Genomic DNA, 21,073 nt, shown 5'->3' with positions numbered 1-21,073 from the left:
TGAGTGGCAATGCACCATTGATGGAATGTTGTATTAGGTGCCCAATCAGTGTTGGCTGATGTTAACATTGCCTTCATTATTATTTTTTTTAACATTTATTTATTTTTGAGAGACAAACAAGGACAGAGCTCGAGCTTGGGAGGGGCAGAGAGAGAGGGACACAGAATCTGAAGCAGGCTCTGGGCTTTGAGCTGTCAGCACAGATCCCGACGTAGAGCTCAAACCCAGGAACCGTGAGATCATGACCTGAGCCGCTTAACCGCTTAACCGACTGAGCCACCCAGGCGCCCCAGCATTGCCTTTATTATTGATACTTGAGGGTTTTCTTTTGCAAGATATCAGCAGCTTCAGGATTAAACTTCAGGATATCTTTTGCAAGATATCAGCAGCTTCAGGATCAAAATATGCTCTCTCAGCACATCATACTGTGTGATGGGAGGGAGGGTGGCACACAGGACCTTACAGCTGCCTGTTTTCAGGCATTACATAGTTCATCAGCTGTGGTTTAGCAACTTCATTCCAGAGATCCAGAGACCTTGCCTTTTATCTTCGTAGGTGTTCCCAAAAGTCGACGAGGAGAAATTTGGCAGTTCCTAGCTTTACAATACCGTCTCAGGCACAGATTGCCCAATAAACAACAGCCTCCTGACGTTTCCTATAAGGAACTTTTAAAGCAGCTCACTGCTCAGCAGCATGCCATTCTTGTGGATTTGGGTATGTTTGTCATATTGATTATTGTACAAAAGCAAACGATACGTCCCTTTCCTGAGTATTTTGGGGGGTTTTGCTTGGGGTTTTGTGGTAGTTTGTGTTTTGTTTTGGTTTTGGTGTTGCTAAAGAGGACCTATTGAATTATACAGAGCTGCCGACTTTCCCCTTTCTTGAGGGCAAGTTGACTTCATGTCTGGTTGAAAATACCATAAATGCCTGAATACAAAATGAAGTTTTCATCCCCAGACTTTGCCCCCGAAAAAGGGTGTTATCTTATATTTGAATCATTATAAAGGTCATATTATCAGGGACTTTCAATTCCTGTATTTTGAAAAACTGACTTTTGTTTGGGTTAGGCATTTATTTTCTCAATCAACACTGGTTTTAAAATAGGATAGAATAGGTTAAAATTTAAACAGGCCTTTGAATATCACTTTAAAAAGCAGCACAATAAGTGGTTATGCTGTGGAATCATGAATACATCCCTATAGGATGAAAGAAAAATGAGCTGTCCTAATATTATATGAATGGCTACTTGTGACTGGGAGAATTTCCAGTGATAGCGTCATAAAGCTATCTTTTTAAAGTCTGTATTTCAAATAACTAATGGAAAGTAAAAAAAGGTATGATTTTTAAAATTACATTGTCTCTAGTTTTTCTCTAATTTATCATTTTATACTATATATTTTATTATTTAAAGATGTCTGATTAATTGGATTAAATATTGTGCATTGGCATTTGACTTTTTTATCTGTATCCCTGAAAGATGGTATATTTAAAGTGGCCAGATATGTTACTTGAGCCCATTTGGGAAAATAAGGGGTTACCTTATATTTGGGGTCCCCTTATATTAGGGCATATAAAAATCACTGGCCAAAACCTAGTTTTGATCTCTGTTCCTTTTGGATGATAAACAGCTTTTGTTGGGAAAGGACCCAACTCAGTTAGTATTTTTTGATTTAATATTTTTTTGTAAAGGGGAATTTTACAGAGAAGCTAAAACTTCAGTTCTTGTCTGATTCTACCACTAAACTGTGGTTTTAGGCAAATTATTTTGCTTCTGAGACTCAGTCCTTTCATTTAAATGAGGACCTTGAACTAGGCAATCCCTGTGGATCCCCACAGATCTGTGGTTCAGTGACGAGAAATTGATGACCAGACTAGAAATGGGGATGGTTCATTTAGGGCTAATGAAGATATCCTAATAAAGAGAAGGAGATGATGCAATTAGATTATAAGGCAAGGCTGGTCAGAAAAAAAAATGAAGCTAGAATTAATGTCTTGGGTAGAGAGTACATTTATAGTTTTCTTCAGCAAAAAATTTAAGTAATAAAGTAAAATGATGATTAAAAAACTGTTTAACTCTACTTGTAGCCATCTGTGTTTCCTCAGTGTGTTCTTGTTATTTTCTCATATGTTCCCCTTGCTCTGCAGAAATTAATCTTATCAGTTCCTGGGGGGAGGAGGGAAACAAGATCACTTTTAAGCATATGTGGTGGAAAACATTTAAAAATCTGGCATTATAAGTTCTCACTGACATGAGTAGTCACTTTGCAAGGAAACTGATCTCCCCTTCATTTTTGGGCATAAGAAAAGTCCCATGCCAGTGTCTACAGCCTTGGTGATGAAGATGGGTGGGTTTCAGTGTTTAGTACCAGCTTTTCAGTGATCCAGAACTGATTTTGTTTGCTTGTTGGGTATCTCTATGGTAATTTTATCCTCAGAGGTGAATTTTAGAGGGGAATTTATTTGAAATCAGCTTGGCCCTTTGCTTTACTTGCTTTTTGGCTATTTTGAAAAAAGAAAAGAGGTCTGTATGGCTCATGGAGGTGGTTTAAGAAACAGAGAGCAAAGGATATTTGAAAAAAAGAAGTATTTCCTGAACAATAGATTGAATATAAAACAAAATGTCCTCAAAAATCTCCTCCAGTGTCATATTACATACAGGAAAAGCAGGACTAATTCTGTTTAGGTGCTACTAAGATTTCCTTTTATTTTTTTTTAATTTTTTTTTTCAACGTTTATTTATTTTTGGGACAGAGAGAGACAGAGCATGAACGGGGGAGGGGCAGAGAGAGAGGGAGACACAGAATCGGAAACAGGCTCCAGGCTCTGAGCCATCAGCCCAAAGCCTGACGTGGGGCTCGAACTCACGGAGCGCGAGATCGTGACCTGGCTGAAGTCGGACGCGTAACCGACTGCGCCACCCAGGCGCCCCCTAAGATTTCCTTTTAAATAATGTGATAACTTAGATAGAATTCTGATTTTACTCGGAGGGTAGTCTTTATGTGAACTTGGAATTTGCCTTCATTTATAGCCAGAATAGATTTTGTATTCTGTTTTCCTGGGATCTCTCCTGGACATGTCCATGATTTGTTTGTGAATTTTGTTATTGTTGTTTTCTAGAAAGAAGTGCTATTTTAGCATCAAATGTTTTCTTCACTTTTGTATGTGTAGAGATGGGGTGGTGGTCTGGCAGGTAGGACCTAGGACTTGCTGGAGAGAGAGTTTTAGTTAGATGGGTATTCCACACAGCTCTCACTGGTTCAGAAAAGAATGTTTATTTCCTGGAAATCACTGCATTGCAATTTCACTTTTATCTCCAAAGCTCAGGATATCTCAAAAATATTTCTTTTCTCTTCCTCTGCAGGAAGGACATTTCCTACTCACCCTTATTTTTCAGCACAGCTTGGGGCAGGACAGCTCTCACTCTTTAACCTCTTGAAAGCCTACTCATTGCTGGACAAAGAAGTGGGTTACTGTCAGGGGATCAGCTTTGTGGCTGGAGTCCTGCTTCTGCACATGAGCGAAGAGCAAGCCTTTGAGATGCTGAAATTCCTCATGTATGACCAGGGCTTCCGCAAACAGTACAGACCTGACATGATGTCGCTGCAGGTGAGGCACATGGGAAGCTGTTACCAGAAATCGTAGCATTAGCCCTCTTCTACATTACAGTTAAGATTTAAAGAAATTTGGGAATGCCTGGGTGGCTCAGTTAAGCGTCTGACTTTGGCTCAGGCCATGATCTTGTGATTCATGGGTTTGAACCCCAGGTCGGGCTCTGTGCTGACATCTTGGAGCCTGGAGCCTGCTTCAGATTCTGTGTGTGTCTCTCTCTTTACCCCTCCCCCACTCGCACTCTCCCTCTCTCTCTTTCTCTCAAAAATAAATAAACAGTAAAACAAATTTTAGAAAAGACTGAAAGAAATTTGGACCCATTGTCTTGGAATTAGTATAAACGTAGAGGCTTCTTTTGACATTTTAGTATGTGGGATTTGTACTTTTGCTAAACCTGTAAGAGTAGGACATCTATATGCAGAAAAACTCTTCCATAAAGTTCCTGAAGTGAATAAATGAACAATTCTAGAAAGGTAGTGGGTACTCAAGTCTCTCTCCCCTAAGTCTGCAAGTGGAAATAGAGAAAGAATCAAGTCTTCTTTATTCACTTTTCCTCAACCTGTCAATTGAATAGAATCAAATCTTTTTTTTTTTTTAAATCTAAAAATATGTCCTTATTCTTTTACTGTGAGTGCATCAGCGGCACATATCTGTGTCATGGTTCTTCTTGAACTTACCATGTCTCTCCTCCTTTATCTTTATGTCAGATAGGTCCTTCTAGAGGAAAAGGTGCCCAAAGTCAGTGGTAGTTTTCGGTCCGCTTTTCTTAGCATGCACTGAAGAAGCACCATTAAGATGTTTTAGTCCTTTTAAGCGGGGTACTCACTCCCACTGCGGTCTTCAACCTATTTCGGACTCCCTGTCTACACATTTCTCCTTTCTAGTTAAAATTCCCCTTTCCTTAGTGTATTGGTTTCTAACAAGCAGTTTAAATTTTATCTATAGATATGATATCACCAACCGCCACTACCTTTCAATTTAAAGCTTTTAGTAGTAAAAATATAAAAGAAGACTTTCAAGAGAGGAATGTCAGAGTTCTCCTCCTTTGAAATGAGGTAGGCAAGATCTGTTAGTCATAATATCATGCTGTAGATAAGAAGTGAAATATTTTAAAAATGCTTTTAAAATATATCCTTTTCCTGGTTCCTAAGGATCAGTTTTTACATTTAATATTTTAGTTACCATTCTACAGGCAAGAAAGGACTCGGTTTTCACCTTGTGAATGTTGCAGTAAATGGTATTTTCTTGAGAGGATCAATGGAGAGGAAGCAATTCATTTTCTTAAAAAAAAATTTTTTTTATCATTTATTCATTTTTGAGTGAGAGAGAGACAGAGTATGAACAGGGGAGGGGCAGAGAGAGAGGGAGACACAGAATCTGAAGCAGGCTCCAGGCTCTGAGCTGTCAGCATAGAGCCCGACATGGGGCTCAAATCCACAAGCTGTGAAATCATGACCTGAGCCGAAGTCGGAGGCTTAACCGACTGAGCCACCCAGGTGCCAAGCACCCCTTCTTTACTTTTTTAAGATGAAATTTTTGCTAGGGAGCTAGGGTTTCCCTCTTAACATTGGGTTTTCAGATGTGAGTTCATATAAAGGGTCTTTATCAGGATCCATAAATATAGTGACTTGATTCCTAGTTGATGACTATTCACAGGTGTGTTAACATGCCACAAGTCAAATAACGACAATGGAATGTTTTATTTTTTACTTTATTTCTAAAGTATCTAATACTGGATAGTAAGCATTGGTGCCCTTGTAACGAATTAAGTAGCTCTGATTTCCAGAAATAGGTTTGGATAGCTAATATTAAAAATATTAAAGAATGGAAAGTACCTGTGACTAGTGTTTGATTTAGGTCCCTAAGTGGAAAGAGAGATGCAGGGGGTGCCTCGGTGGCTCAGTCAGTTGAACTTCTGCCACCTGATTTCCACTCAGGTCGTGATTCCAAGGTCATGGGAACAAGCCCAGCATCAGGCTCTGTGCTGAGTGTAGAGCCTGCTTAGGATTCTCTCTCTCCCTCTCTCTCTCTGTCCCTCTCTCTCTCTCTCCCTCTTCTCTCTTTCTCCCTCCCTCTCTCTGACCTTCTTCCCCGCTTGGGCTCTTTCTAATAAATAAATAAGTAAGTAAATAAATAAATGTAGTTCTCAATTTAGAAATGCAGTTATTTTCAATTTAAAAAAATCATCAGTTTGGTATCATAAGAATTCACGTAAATTGGATTAACACATTTATATGACTTGCAATTGCCAGTAAATATTTTATGTCCATAATTATGACAATGAAGATGTTTTAATCTTTGGTAGCATTTGTAGAACCTGCAAGATGGGGGACCGTATTCCAGGAGAATAGATCTTTTTGCTCTGTAAGTGAGGTACAACACTTTTCCACCTTCAGGAGCAGAAAGTGTTTTTTTATCCAATCAATGTAACTTTCAGAAGTGGAAACGGCAGTGGCCATGGATCACTTGGTAGGATTTCTGGTTACCTGCACAGTGTGAGCGTGGACACTCCAGGTTCTTGGCCTGGGTTCCCTTATCCGTAAAATGAGGGAGTTGAGGTCTCTTTTAACTTTGTCTCCTTATGTTCTGTGGCTGCAGTTTTCTGTGTTGAGTGTAAAAGCATTGTGTCTTTTTTTTTTTTTTTTTTTTTTTTAATTTTTTTTTTTTTTACGTTTATTTATTTTTGAGACAGAGAGAGACAGAGCATGAGCGGGGGAGGGGCAGAGAGAGAGGGAGACACAGAATCGGAAGCAGGCTCCAGGCTCTGAGCCATCGGCCCAGAGCCTGACGCGGGGCTCGAACTCACAGACCGCGAGATCGTGACCTGGCTGAAGTCGGACGCTTAACCGACTGCGCCACCCAGGCGCCCCATGCATTGTGTCTTTTATCTGACGTCTTTGCTCTCCCCTCTCCCCATCTTCTCTACCTTTCTCATCTCTCTCCACATCTCCCTCCTCGGACTCTAAATCTTCCATTGGAAGAGTTTCCATGTTATCTGTATGGTAGAACTGAAGAATTACTTATTCTTAGCAGATGGCATTTTATTATTAAAGTTTCCTTCAAAGGAAGATTGAATTATGTTTTTATTTGCTTTTATCAGAAGAAATTTAATGTAAATATACCTTGATGGAAGAAATGTTCCGATCTCCTGGTTTAGAATGCAGAAAAGAAAAAGGTTCTTAAAAAAAGAACGTTGAAGTATTGCTTCTGTGTCACAATCCTAACAGAACAAGAACAGAATGCTTTTGCCAATATGCTTTCTCTTTATCCTGCTAATTAGACTTCTTTGATTTTTGTGCTGCCAAAATACTAATTCTTCTATTGATGGAACATAGGATGTCTAGTTTCTAAATTATAAATGGCCTCAGGGAAATCTATGATTTTTTTCAACATGACTGAGATAATAATCGCATTCTTGTAAACCTTTATGTTTGACTGCAGCTAAGCTCTGTGTTTCATAGCTATGACTTCCTGTGGCTCTTTCTGTCCTTTTAGTTTGTGTGGGACCTTAGTTTCCACAGATATGTGTTATTGATAAAGATCAAACAAATAATTTTCCGTATTTATATATAGTACTTTGATTTTTAGTTTTGCGCTCTGGAAACAACTGTTGAATTCACAATATAATCGGTTATTTTGATGCGTTTTTATAAAGCTAACTACCTGAGGGTAACATTTTGATGATATTGTCTAGTGAAAGAAGTTGTGCTAGACTTAATAAAATAGCATACACATTTCACACTAAAATGTCAAACGGATATAACTGATCAAGGAACCACTACTCAGGATGTTACTGTGTGGATAAAAATGTAAACACTTCACAAATTTGTTGATTATTTGCTACTGCCTTACCTTTAGCGACCACAGACATATGAGTTTAAAGGCTATAATTCTGCCTTTATAATGTTTTTAAAAATACCAATAATAAAACAGTAACCGAATGAAATAATTTCTTCTTTTAATACTAGAGCACTTTTGGCTTTAATCCCCCTTTTCATAAAAAATATGCTGCTGGAATACCTTGGATATTAGAAATCCTATTCCAAACTTCTGCCTCCATAACATTCTAAGCCAGGCAGCATCCTGGCAGCACTCGTTGCCTGGTGGGGTCGAAGCCAGAGCTCCATCGTAACTCAGCTGCTGGGCCAGCAAACAGAGACAAACTTTGCTTCTGAACTAAATGTAGAGTCTTTAGAATGGAGGCTTTTCTGGAATTGGTCTGAAATTGAAATAGACCTTCCATGAGAGTCCTAAGCCAGGACAATTCTGATTAAATTCCAAAAGCAGTGCCTTCCTACATGAGGAAAAACAACCATTTCCACGTATGTATGTGACACCAAAAAACATATGGTAAAGAAACCTGTGTAGTCATCTCAGATGGACTCTCAGTGACTTGCTTTATGACCTCAGCTAAGTGAACTTGGACTTTAATACCAACTTTAACATAATAAAAATAAAATACTACTTTCATGTATTGAATATGTGTGACTTTGTTATTAAATATTGGGGTAAATAAAATTAAAGTTAGTGTATTTTATGCACAGATAAATGCATAATATTTTATTTTTCTTCTCCAAATTAACTTTAGATTCAAATGTACCAGTTGTCCAGGCTCCTTCATGACTATCACAGAGATCTCTACAATCATCTTGAAGAAAATGAAATCAGCCCCAGTCTTTATGCTGCCCCCTGGTTCCTCACATTGTTTGCCTCTCAGTTTCCACTAGGATTTGTAGCCAGAGTTTTTGGTAAGAGATGCCTATGATCAAATGGTACAATGTTATTAATCCAAGGAATATCCCTCTCCCCAGTGTGGTGCCTGATTGTTTTATCGTGTGTTATACAGAAAAGCAAATTGCTAATGCAATTTAATAAATTTGCCTGGCTCTTTTCTGAGAGTAGTTTGAAATCATATTGGTCTTAAATGAAATTGAAATTAAAGGGAAAGAAGAATTGGATCCTGCATTTGAGTAAACTGTGAAGAAGTTTTTTTTTAATCCAAACTAAGGACTTACTACGTATCATTTTCCATATTTTTTTATACACATGCTTCCTAGCTCAGTTTTTATTTTTGTTTTTACTTCCCCATTATCTCCTTCAACACTAATTCAAAACAGAGAGAAACATGTTTTCTGGTTGAGTCAATGGACGTAACTTATATCAGTGTGATTTCTAATGACAGTCTGATTTGGTTAATAGGGTAACTGAAATTCCTGTTTTGTTGCTTAAGTGACTCTCCTTCCATGCCAGTGCAGTGCTGGCATCAGTCTCTAAGACTGGGTGGCTCAGGGTAACAGCACTAAACATGGCCGGTAAGGCATGAGGCTAGTTACTGAGTTCCTTCTGCTTCATCACATTGTTTGGCACCAAGAATAAAAGAGTATGACATGGTTCATGCATCTTTTGGGGGCCCTTAAATCTATTCAAAAGTCTTTAGTTATGTTTATCTAATCCATTATTTAAAAAGCAAACAAATAAAAAATAAATAAAAACAACTCTTTATTAGAGGTTTGTTCTTAAAGATGTTTAGGACCTCTGTGACCCCAGAAAGAGCTCCTACAGTTTTTACATTCTGCTTATCTTGTATCCATGGTGATATTTGTAACTTTGCCTTTGCTAAATTGGAGCTCTTTGTCAAATTGTATTTGGCCCAATTGTAGATTATTACCAGTATTAGAAAAAAAAAATGAGTGAAAATGGAATACAACGAAAATATCAGAGTATATCAAATGGTAAGGAAAATGTTTGGATAAGCTTCAGTTTTGAAGATATATGTGTAATATGTACACATGCACCAGATTACAGTATATAGTTTCTTTCTTACTGGGGGCTGTGGTTTAAAAAGTTAAACAGTGCATTAGTGTAATATGGTCTTTGGACAAAGTGCAGCAAAAGAGAAAAATGAAGATGTGCAGAATCAAATGTTCACCAAATTTCTCTTCTTTATTGAAATACTTGATTGCTTCTCTCCACTTTAGTTTTTGGGTAGGGGTTGGGTTCCTATTTTTGGGTCTTTTAAAATCCTCTCATTCATTATATATATATATATATTCTTCTTGGGATCTATATATTTTTTCTTCTCAGAATAATTTACCAAATCAAAATGATAAAACAATGTTTGAAAGCATCTCTCTTTGACTTACCTTGGGAATGTGATATCAGAGCTCAAGAAACAAACCTCCCCAGGTCTTTTTTTTTTTTTTTTTGCAGTGAAAATATGACTGATGCTGTCAGCTCTGCAGTAGCTGCTCAGTCCTTTTCTTTGAATTTAGTAGAGAATAGAGGTAGTCAGGAAAGGGAAAGATGCATGAGCCAAAGTCACAGTTCCCTGTTTTCTAAGGACTCCCTTGCTTATTACATATTACTGATTCCAGAGTGGCAAAGATTGAACCTTTCATATAGAAATATCTGGTACTTTCAAAACTATTGCCTGTTTGTATTTGTTAGGAAGCAGAGTTCAGAGTTAGGGTAGGTTTTCTTTTTTTTTCTCTTTCACTTCTGATTTAGGTTATATATTACTTTTGATTTTTCTTTTAAAGTTTTTTTTTTTAATTTCCTGCTCTAATATAGGTTTAATTGTATGTGGATGGTGCATTTACTTTTTTATTATGGTAATAAGAATTTAAATAGTACTAATTGGTTATGCTGATTTGTTTTTGTATTAGTCTTGGGAAGCAAAATTGAAGTATCAGTTGAATAAACATCTTTAGGTTTACCTAGTCTCCACTAAATTTGCCACTAAAAATTATAAATACATAGGGGCACCTGGGTGGCTCAGTTGGTTAAGCATCCAACTTCAGCTTAGGTCATGATCTCACAGTCCGTGGGTTTGAGCCCCGCGTTGGGCTCTGTGCTGACATCTTGGAGCCTGCTTCAGATTCTGTGTCTCCCTCTCTCTCCGCCCCTCCCCGCTCATGTTCTGTCTGTCTCTCAAAAATAAACAAACATTTAAAAATAAATAAATAATAAAAATTATAAATACGTAGACAAAGAGATATATAACTAACCTTTTTCTCTGGCCTTATCTGACATTCCTAAAGAAGTAAGAAGAATAGTTAAACATCTGTTTGTTGGTTTCAGTCATATATATATTTTTAATCTAGGTGATTTTGACCATATTCTTTTGTAGAATATTTTGTGATTCCACTGCATTAAAAACAACACCACCACAAGAAACACAAAAATCCAATAACACAAAGAGTGTACTTTTTACAATAGTGGATGCATAATTTTGATCATGAAAATCGTATCTCTTTTTTTTTAGATATTATTTTTCTTCAGGGAACTGAAGTTATATTTAAGGTTGCGCTCAGTCTGCTAAGCAGCCAGGAGACACTTATAATGGAATGTGAGAACTTTGAAAGTATTGTCGAGTTTCTTAAAACCACACTACCTGATATGAATACATCTGAAATGGAAAAAATTATTACCCAGGTATGATTAAAATGATAAAGGCAAGATATAAGATCACTCAGCAGTTTCTCTACTAAATATATATTAAAAATGCTTTAGTATAAAGACTTAGATTTGCTTGATAGATTTTTTTTTTAAATTTCATCAGATTTATTTTATTTGGAAGTGAGATTATTGTGAAGTTTCTACATTGTGAAACTGCCTGTGTGGCTATGCACAGGAAAAGTGGTTCAGTGCTACATAAGAAGTGTTTGGTGAATTTCAATTTAGACCAATGGTAAGACTGAAGACAGAGCTGACAGAGTTAGGAAGACTGACTAAATAAATAAGTAAATAAATAAATAAAATAAAAATGAGACTTACTTAAATATATAAGGAGTACATGGGGGTGCCTGGGTGGCTCAGTCGGTTGAGCATCCTACTCTTGATTTTGGCTCAGGTCATGATCTTGCAGTCGTGAGATCGAGCCCCATGTAGGGCTCTGCACTGGGCTTAGGGCCTGCTTGGGATTCTTTCTCTCCCTCTTCCTCAGCCCCTCACCCCCTTTCTTTCTCGAAAAAAAAATGTAAGACATATAAGGAGTACATGTGGCAAGAGCCTAGGCTTTGGAATTAGTATTGGATTTACGTCAGCCTCTAGCTTTTTTATTAGTTGGTGGGCTTGTACACATCTCCCTAATCTTCTGAACCCTAGTATTCTTACTTCTCAAATAGGTCAATACTGATCTGAGAGGTTTTACGAAGCTTAAATGAGACTTCATGTATTGATTAGGGTCCCTTGCAGGAAACGGTCTTTAATGATTCAAACAAAGCTACCAACTTACAGAGGTTTAGGCAGGGTTAAGAGAACCAAGTGTGGCTGTCCAGGTGCTCAGGAGCTAGTGACAGAGGGAAGCTGTTGATATTCTGGTGTTGAGGGGGCAGAGGAAGGATCTAATAGTGTTTTTAGGCCCAATGAGTGCTGGAACTATGCAGGAGGAGTTTCTGGAGCTTTTGTACTTTTGGTGAGCCAGGCAAGGAAGGAGCAAGGAAGAAATACAACCTCTCCTCCTCTTTCTGATTTCCTGCAGCTGCTCTCCTGGGCCATACCCAACCAGAAGCCAGCAGAAAAGGAGGTGTGAAAGGGAGATGCAGGTCCCAAGGGTCTTTCTCCCAGGTCCAGCAGAATAGATGAGGGCAGAGAATTGGATCTGGGAAGCAAATGGAGAGTAATCAGCACACCATGTATCTAGTCCTGGCTCTTCACAGGGACTAGGTTAAGTGGTAGTTGTATATTGATGTTACTCAGATGGCATGACAAAGCTTCCGATTTGTAGATAAAGCAGTATTGCTTTATGAGTATTGATAAAGTTTACCACTTTCCTAGAGGCACTTGGGATGGCCAATAAAAGGGTTTAGAGCAAGAGAAAGGGAGTTTGACATCTTGTTCTTGTGCCTTGCCACCTACTAGCTCTGTCACATTGGGCAAATTACAACCTCTCTTTTTCCATACCAATAAATACAGATCCATGCTATCATTTTTAATGGTTGTGCAACAGTCCCTTGTGTCCATGATTTCCCACTAGGTAGGGAAAAACTGATACTTGTTTGAGAGGGATGACCAGGTTGTCTAGACAACCCATTTAAATTCTAATATTTGAGTATCTCTGATCATGGTAGGATAAATAAATCAGGTTTGTTGTGGTTTCTTTTCTCCCCACAGTGTTAGTGTAGACACCATTGCTTAAATGGCAGCTGCTGCCTCCCTTCCCTTGCAAGTTTAGACTAAGGAGCCATTACCCATCCACTGACTTCTAAGCAAACTGTCTTGCTGCGGGGTGGCGATATGGGAGAGCAGAGGCAGCCCCGATTAAACCCTACAGCTCTGTGCAGTGCTCAGGGAATGCAATTATGAAGATTCTCTGTGTGGTAGAATATGAGATGCATAGAGGCCTACAAGGATTAGCAAATGGATGAAGACATTTAGTGTAAGACCTGTCTACCCCATTCACAAGTAACTAGAAGTATTTTTGGTTTCTTTATTATAGAAATACCCTATGCAATTTTGCATAGATTATCTCTAACAGAGGTAAGAATCAGCAAAGATTATCTCTCACATAGGTTCGAGTTACCCAGTAACTAATGTTGTATCTGGTATGCTACATTTTTGGAGAGTAACTGGATTATGTATATTTTAGTTGCAAAATACCCTTAAACATTAACTTATTCTATCGTCTTGGCCTCATTATGAGAATGTTTCAATTGTGTAGAAATAATCCATTTGTCATTATATAGACAGTCATATCTGTTTTTCTTCCTTTTGATATGCCATATTATTCTTCATTAGTAAGCACTTGGAAATCTATGTGAAGTACCCCAGATACACAGACTGTATTTTGGTATCCATACTAAAAGCCAGATGAACCCATTGTGTTTTCATGGCAGGTTTTTGAGATGGATATTTCTAAACAGTTACATGCATATGAGGTGGAATACCACGTGCTGCAGGATGAGCTTCAGGAATCCTCATACGCCTGTGAGGATAGTGAACCTTTGGAAAAGCTGGAGAGGGCCAATAACCAACTGAAAAGGCAAAACATGGACCTCCTAGAAAAGTTGCAGGTAAGGATATAAAGATTTGATCAAAAAAGCACTTGACTGCCTCCTCCATGCATGGAACAATACACCAGGAATGGCAGAGATGTGACATAGAGTGAACCATTGCTGACAGAGGGTCTGTGTGGCAGATTGCGTCCAAGTGTTCTGGGGGCTACAGATGCCCATATAAACTTCAAAATCACTTGGGAGAGAAATTTTACACTCACAAAATATTAAATGACAATTCTAGGCAGAATCTGGTTAAATACCTATAGGGTGTTGCACATATTTGGCTACATTCAGGGGAGGAGGGGTTGAATATGGGGAATTGGGAGAGCTCTGGAGGCCTTGGGGCTTGAGCTGGACCTGAGGGATTGGTGGGAGAAATGAATGGGGGGGTTGGTATGAATGAGGAAGACGGGGCAGAGCAGCAGAGTAATCTTGGGGTCTAAGGTTTATGTTCAGGAGAGATGGGATGAATGTGATGGAGGCAGAACTGTAGATAACTTTCAGTGTCAAACAGAAGAGCATGGTTTTAATCCTGCTGAGAAGGAAATCTCTCAGGGTTTTTGAACTGTACTTTCAAAAGATCAGTGTGGAAACCTTGATGAGGACACATTTGAATGGGGAGAGAAGGTGTGGAGGTCAGCTAGAAATCATTTGCAGAAATGATTTGCAGTGGAAATTGTCTAGAGTAAAACTCAGTGAAATGGAAAGAAAAGGAAGCATTTTAGAGAAAATTGAATGAAAACATGTAACACATGGTCCCTGCCATCAAGTTTACAATTATTTGGGAATATAAAATACTATATATGTATTTATAAATGTATATTTACAAATGCAATAAGCAAGTTAGTATAAACTAATATTCTGCACCTGTAACTTGTATGATAAGTGCTGTATAGCCAAGCCCTGAGGGGCAGGGTTTGAGAGTGATTGGTGGAGGGGAGGTTAGAAGGAGAACCTTCTGAGAGGTGGGGGAAAATGTGTTCAGAGTTGGAGCTTAAGCGTCTCATGGCTCCTTGGTTTCTGTTTACCCCGCATTTTCCAGAATGACACCTGTCCCCAAACTAGAGACCACTAAAACTCTGTTTCTATATGGTGAGTTCCCTGACAAGAATGACTAGGAGAGAAAGCCTTAGAAATGAGGGATCTCTTGGCTGTCTGGGTGGCGCAGTCAGTTAAGCATCCAACTTCAGCTCAGGTCATGATCTCGCAGTTCATGCGTTCGAGCCCCACATTGGACTCTGTGCTGACAGCTCAGAGCCTGGAGCCTGCTTCACATTCTGTATCCTCCTCTCTCTTTCTGCCCTTCCTCTGCTTGCTCTGTGTGTCTCTCTTTATCTCAAAATTAACATTAAAATTTTTTTAAAAATGAGGAGTCTCTAGAGTAATTGCTCCAAGAATAGGAACACTGACTTCGTTCACTTCATCTTCCATTAGCCTCTGCCTACAGAAAATTATATGCCTATTCAAAGAAAGAGACAACATTGTCTACTTTAAAAAAGAAAATATTATTACTCGATGCTTCAATGGTGATTAATTGAGCACTTCCTTATTAGGGAAAGTGGGTTTGGACCCATTTTATAATGACTTTAAAAAAAAAAGTTTATTTATTTATTTTGAGAGAGTGCACATGTGCGAGTGGGGGAAGGGCAGAGGGAGAAAGAGAATCCCAAGCAGGCTCTGTGCTGTCAGTATGGAGCCTGATGCAGGGCTCCATCCCGTACAGTGAGATCATGATTTGAGCCAAAAGCCAGAGTCAGATGCTTAAATGGCTGAGCCACCCAGACATCCCTATAATGACTTTTATTAATGGTTACAGACTTTTTCTTTTTTTTTTTTTTGATGTTTATTTATTTCTGAGAGGGGGAGAGAGAGAGAGAGAGAGAGAGCATGAGCAGGGGAGGGGCAGAGAGAGAGTGAGTCACAGAATCTGAAGTAGGCTCCAGGCTCTGAGCTGTCAGCACAGAACCCTACGTGGGGCTTGAACTCACGATCCACGAGATCATTACCTAAGCTGAAATTGGATGCTCGACCGAGTCACCCAGGTGGTGCTCCACAGACTTTCTCATTGACAGTTAAATATCATTATCACGTCTTGGTTCCCAAGTTATGTGGGAACCCCTGACACCAATTGAAACTGATAGGATCCAAAGTATGTGTTTAGAAAACCCTATATTTCTAGTCAGAGGGTGAAAAGCCTCTTTTAGCACCTCCAGGGAGCATCAGGAATCTCCTTTTTCTCCTTCATCCAGATCCCACTCACTCCAGTGGCCCCGCCCCTGTAGGATGCTGATTTAATACCGCATTTTGGTGTATTCAGTGAAATGAGATGTATTTTGTTGGTACTACAGTTTTATTTTAGAGCAATTGAAAAATATCCATTTCATGAAGGGTTTCAAAGTATTTGTTTCACATACTATTTTATTCATTAAGTAATATGATATGATTGGTTAATACGTGTAAGGTCGGGATGCTGGTCTGATGAGGAACCAGAGTCTTCAGATTTTTGATTTGGGAGAATTTGCATTGTTTTTCCTTTCCCCCAAACAGTTAGCCCATGCTAAAATCCAGACCTTGGAATCCAATCTGGAAAACCTTTTGACCAGAGAGACCAAAATGAAGTCTTTAATCCGGACTCTGGAACAAGAGAAAATGGCTTATCAAAAGACAGTGGAGCACATCCGGAAGCTGCTGCCCACCGATGCGCTCGCCAATTGTGAATTTCTGCTGAGGGACCTCAACTGCAACCCTAACAACAAAGCCAAGACAGGAAACAAGCCATAACTGAAGAAGTGCCCTCTCAGCAGAACATGCTCTTAGAACGGAGAGGAAGGGAAGAGTCTGTATGCTGCTGGCCCAGCGCTGGACACCAGAGCTGACAGAAGCACTTGAGTCTGGTGCTGCGCCCGTGTCCTAGCTGGTGGACCTCGGTCTTACTAGAGTACGCCAATCCTAAGCCATTGTACATACGTAGACTGGTTTTTTCTGTTGTTGGTATTGACTATGTACATATATAGAAAATGGACACAAACAGTTCATGCTTTCATATCAAAAGAGTGGATGTATATTTAGTGAATTTTTTTAAATCAGAACTTCATGAAACCCCCACCAAAGGGAAGTTAAAATGAAATTCCCCTTGGACGTATGTGAAATCATTTTGTCTTTGTAGTGAAACAAAGCTGAGAGCATCTTTGTATATTGAAATATACTTGAAAAAAATGAATGTATTTTTTTCTCCAAAGAGCAGCATGTTTCACTCAGTGGTGGAGAGGTAGAAACATTTGTGTAACTTTATGTATATCTGTCTTAAAATCTACTGACATTATGTATATCTGATTGCCAATCATGCTCCTATGGATTTTTCAGGAAGGTGGGGGCCTTCCTCCCCTGCCAGCTTTGTGCCAACTAGCATGTTGTGTCTACATGCATTTTGAGTCAGGCGAGGCATTACTTTGGATGTGTGTTAAGGAGAAAGCAAGACATCATAGTGGAGTCTACCCACCCAGCTCAAGGTGAAAAAGAATGTTGCTAGTTTTCTAGCAAATTAGGCCAGCATTATTACTCAAACTAAAAATATCAGGCTTCCAAAATTTAATTTAGGACCTAAATTGTCTAGATCAACTTTCTACTTTTTTAATTTAAATTACTGCTTATAGTTGTGAATGGACTCCCTTTTACTTGGTGCCACAATTGGTGACAAGGATTTGGCATTTTCCCACAATTGGGAACTCCTAATTTAGTTCTCTCTACCTGCAATGAAAGATAGGGAAATGCGATTATAATTGGTTTTCTAAAGATAATATGCTGTATTGACACATTTTTTTTTTTTTAGCGTTTATTTATTTTTGAGACAGAGACAGAGCATGAACGGGGGAGGGTCAGAGAGAGGGAGACACAGAATCCGAAACAGGCTCCAGGCTCTGAGCTGTCAGCACAGAGCCCGACACGGGGCTTGAACTCACGGACTGCGAGATCATGACCTGAGCCAAAGTCGGCCGCTTAACCGACTGAGCCACCCAGGTGCCCCTATATTGACACATTTTTTTATTGTTGTTGCCAACGGACAGAATCTAATCTCTTGATCATCTTTCCCTTGTATGTGAAAGTTTGGGGGAATTGTGAAATGTTTGAGAATAAACTGTTGAAATCCACTGGAGAGAAGTGACAAGTGGCACCAGGCCCTTTCTAAGATTTACAATTCTGCATTTGAACTCCCAGCTTCCTCAGGCTACAGCTTAATAGAGGACATTCATGCATGTTGGGTATATGGAAGGAAAGTAATTTTCAGAGCACACCTGCAGTTCTCCATTTGAGATGAGTCTATGATAGTGCCTCTGAAAGTTGATGCAGCATTTTTGCCTCTCCAAACAATTATTTATCATCACTGCTTTTTGCAGTACTTATCACAGATGGATTATCTAGGATAATTTTCTTCAGAGGATTTTTTTTATACACAAGCTACAGTATATTATAGAGAAAGAGCAAAGCTCTCGAGGTTTGGGAAAACCTTGAAGAGCAGATGATAAACATCTGAACCCCTTGCCTTTACACCATTACTTAGTATAAATGTAATGATTCCTGTTACAGATCAGCATGCCCTCTAATCCAGGCAGTTTTTCTAAAAAAGAAAATAAAGTTTTATTAGGAAAGTTAACGCAGTTTCTAGTTTTAGGAAATGTTGATTCTAGGTACCCTATTAAGTTGGGGTTTTCAGCTGATTTGTTTCTTGGATTCCCCCAAATTTCTCTATTTGTAGGTGAGGTTTTTCCTGTGAGGAATATGACAGATATCATCTAGTTACTGTCTGGTGATGGAAATTACCTTATGTGTGTTATGTACAGGTGGTAGCCAAAGAATCTTTAAATTGGGAAAAGAAACTTTTCCTTTCAGTTCAAAGTTAATTTTACTCTGGATACTCAGAGTGTCATGAGTTGTATTATGTATGGTGTTCAGAGATTTAGGTGTCTTGGATACAGTATTTTTTCTGAAAATGAACTTTCTTTTTCTTTTGTGATTTTTTAAATGTTGCACCAGTTATGCTTTATGTCTTGTTACATCTTCATCCGATTAATGTAATGTCTAGTTCATTTCCAATAAATACATTGCTACAGTTTCCTTGGCTTCTTGGTTTTACCTTTGTTTGTAGTAGGAAAGATGATACTCTTGGTTAGATTTCCTTACAAAATCTGTATAGGCTGGATTATTGCTACTTAAAATTGGTTCCATGATAATTCTTTTCAGACAACAGGGCGCCTGGGTGGCTCAGTTGGTTAAGCATCTGACTTTGGCTCAGGTCATGATCTCATGGTTCGGGAGTTCGAGTCCAGCACTGGGTGAGCTCCAGCCCTGCATCGGATGAGCTCAAGGCCCAATTCAGGTGAGCATGAGCCCTGCTTTGGGTGAGCACGAGCCTTGCATGAAGTGACGAGCCCCACTTCAGGTGAGCCCCGCTTCTCTCTCTCTCTGCCCCTCATAGAATTCCCTCTCTCTCTCCGCATCCCCCACACTTGCTCACTTTCTCCCCCTCTCTCTCGATTAAAAAAAAATCAGATAACAAAGGTAATTGATAGAAATATTTCTGAAAGTCCATTGTTGGTTACCAATTTTCAACCTCTTTCCCAAAGATGCCTTTTCTTGAAGAATATAAAAAGACAACCACATTGACAGATTTGCATTCTACCCCTTTTGTTTTCTATGCCCTCTCATAGATAGCAAGGGACAGAATGAGGATAAGAAAATACAATTTTTTAAAAATTGGATTAGCTTCCAAATAATTAAGAATACTTATTGATGGATATGATTTGAATGTGGTCACATACAATATATGTCTTCAGAATATTCTCAAGTATGTTTGTAATCCAGTACAAAGGACACTGGATCTTCTTGTTAACTTTAGGACTAAAATTTTTAGATGTCTTGGCTTATTGTAGCCAACTCTTTGAGTGTCCTGTAGGCTTACATAGTACGGTCTCTTATTGTCCATGTTCACCTACCCATTTTATAATCATTTCATCAATTTGTTTTCACTGTGCTAGATTAGGAAATCTGTCATCTGAAGGATTTAGTTCTCTGCCACAATATGTCACCCATATTAGCTGTGATATATTGAAAAAGCACTAGATTTAAGGTGAGAAGTTTTAGATCTGCGTCTTGGTTCTGACACTTTTATTTATTCATTTAATAAATAGTTTCTGTAAGCCAAGCTAGATGCTGAGTATTCAGAGGGTGGAGAAGATACAGCCCTTGCCCTTGATGTGCTTGCAGTCTAGTGGCAAGGGGACTAATTAAGAAGCAGGAGGGTTTATACAATTACAGATATGCAAAGTAATCAAGATGAGAATCATTTCAATCAGCCTGGACAGGAGTGACCAGCAGCATCGGGAGCATTGGGTAAGTGTTGCTTGACCTGAGTCTAGAAGAGCCAGGCATAGGTGACTAGTTTGTGTTACACAAGAGATGAATGAGAAAGGATGGTGTATTTCTCAAATCACAACACATTCCTCTTTTTTTAAAGTTTATTTTGAGAGAGAGGGAGAAAAAGAGCATGGGGGTGGGGGAGAGAGAGAATCCCAAGTAGGCTCTGTGTTGCCACAGCCTTTTCCCCAATCCATGTTTTGTCTCAGATATCCTGGTAATCTCCATCAACACTGCATAGCACAATTGGTGGCATGAAAGAACAGAATCAGTGTTGACCCTCCTTGATAAAAACAATATAAAGCAGTAAAAAAAAAGTTTGGTTTGAACTAAACATTTTATTTACTATCCTATGGGTAAGGTCTATAAATGTCAATACCTGGGCATTCCAATGAGGTATCTCCTAAAGCCTCATAAAAAGGGAAACATGAGATTCTTTAAACAGAAATCAAAATCTTCACTCTGTGATCTAATCAAATATATTTGCATAGCTAAAGTTAGGTTAATCAGAAGAGAATTAATTAGTCTTGGAAAGATAGGAGAAAAACAACGAGGCAATTTTGGTAGGTTCAGTGGAGGGAACCCTACCCAAGACCCTGGCATGCCTGTCCTCATTGTTAAAATGAATACAGGGCATCCTGGCCTCCAGAATCCAAGTGCTCTGGCCCCTTTGACAAGTCTGTCCCTGTTGTGAGATTGATGTGATATCTGGGTTGGAGAGAGGTCTCAAACATCCAATTCATTATGTTCCGTGTGTGTGTGTGTGTGTGTGTGTGTGTTTTAATACATGCCTTCAAAGCAGGCTTCCATGTATGATTTAGTTTGTTTCTCTGTCATAGAGGCTAGGTGGGTTGTAAAAGTGCAAATATTAAAGTCCCTGTGACAATCGTGTTTTTCTATAATAAATTAAAAACAGGGATTCTGAATTTTAAAAATTGTAAAATACACATAACATAAAATTTACCATTTTAATCATTTTAGATGTACAGTTCAGTGGCATTTAAGTATATTCACCTTATGTAACCATCATGAACATCCATCCATGAAATCTTTTC

General features: G+C 38.8%; 1 protein-coding gene across 3 annotated transcripts in view; it reads left to right on the top strand.

Moving 5' to 3' along the window:
• Nucleotides 1-17,492, top strand: part of TBC1D4 (TBC1 domain family member 4) — a 66,578-nt gene extending 49,086 nt beyond the window's left edge. For 2 of the 3 annotated variants that reach the window (XM_047080674.1, XM_047080692.1), the window contains 6 exons: nt 556-714; nt 3,362-3,606; nt 8,198-8,357; nt 10,874-11,043; nt 13,446-13,622; nt 16,155-17,492. In XM_047080674.1, the coding sequence (XP_046936630.1) occupies nt 556-714; nt 3,362-3,606; nt 8,198-8,357; nt 10,874-11,043; nt 13,446-13,622; nt 16,155-16,388 (1,145 nt within the window). In that variant the 3' untranslated portion in view covers nt 16,389-17,492. Of the gene's footprint in view, nt 1-555; nt 715-3,361; nt 3,607-8,197; nt 8,358-10,873; nt 11,044-13,445; nt 13,623-16,154 lie in introns of those variants that run through there. The other variant, XM_047080682.1, reaches the window with a different exon arrangement.
• Nucleotides 17,493-21,073: the final 3,581 nt, after the last annotated feature.

The sequence above is a fragment of the Lynx rufus genome, unplaced genomic scaffold, assembly GCF_022079265.1.
Source record: "Lynx rufus isolate CCGP_SWC_20201006 ecotype Redwood Valley unplaced genomic scaffold, mLynRuf1.p SCAF_1, whole genome shotgun sequence".
Taxonomy (NCBI): domain Eukaryota; kingdom Metazoa; phylum Chordata; class Mammalia; order Carnivora; family Felidae; genus Lynx; species Lynx rufus.
Note: the sequence above shows the minus strand (reverse complement) of the source record. Positions and strands in the feature narration are given on the sequence as shown.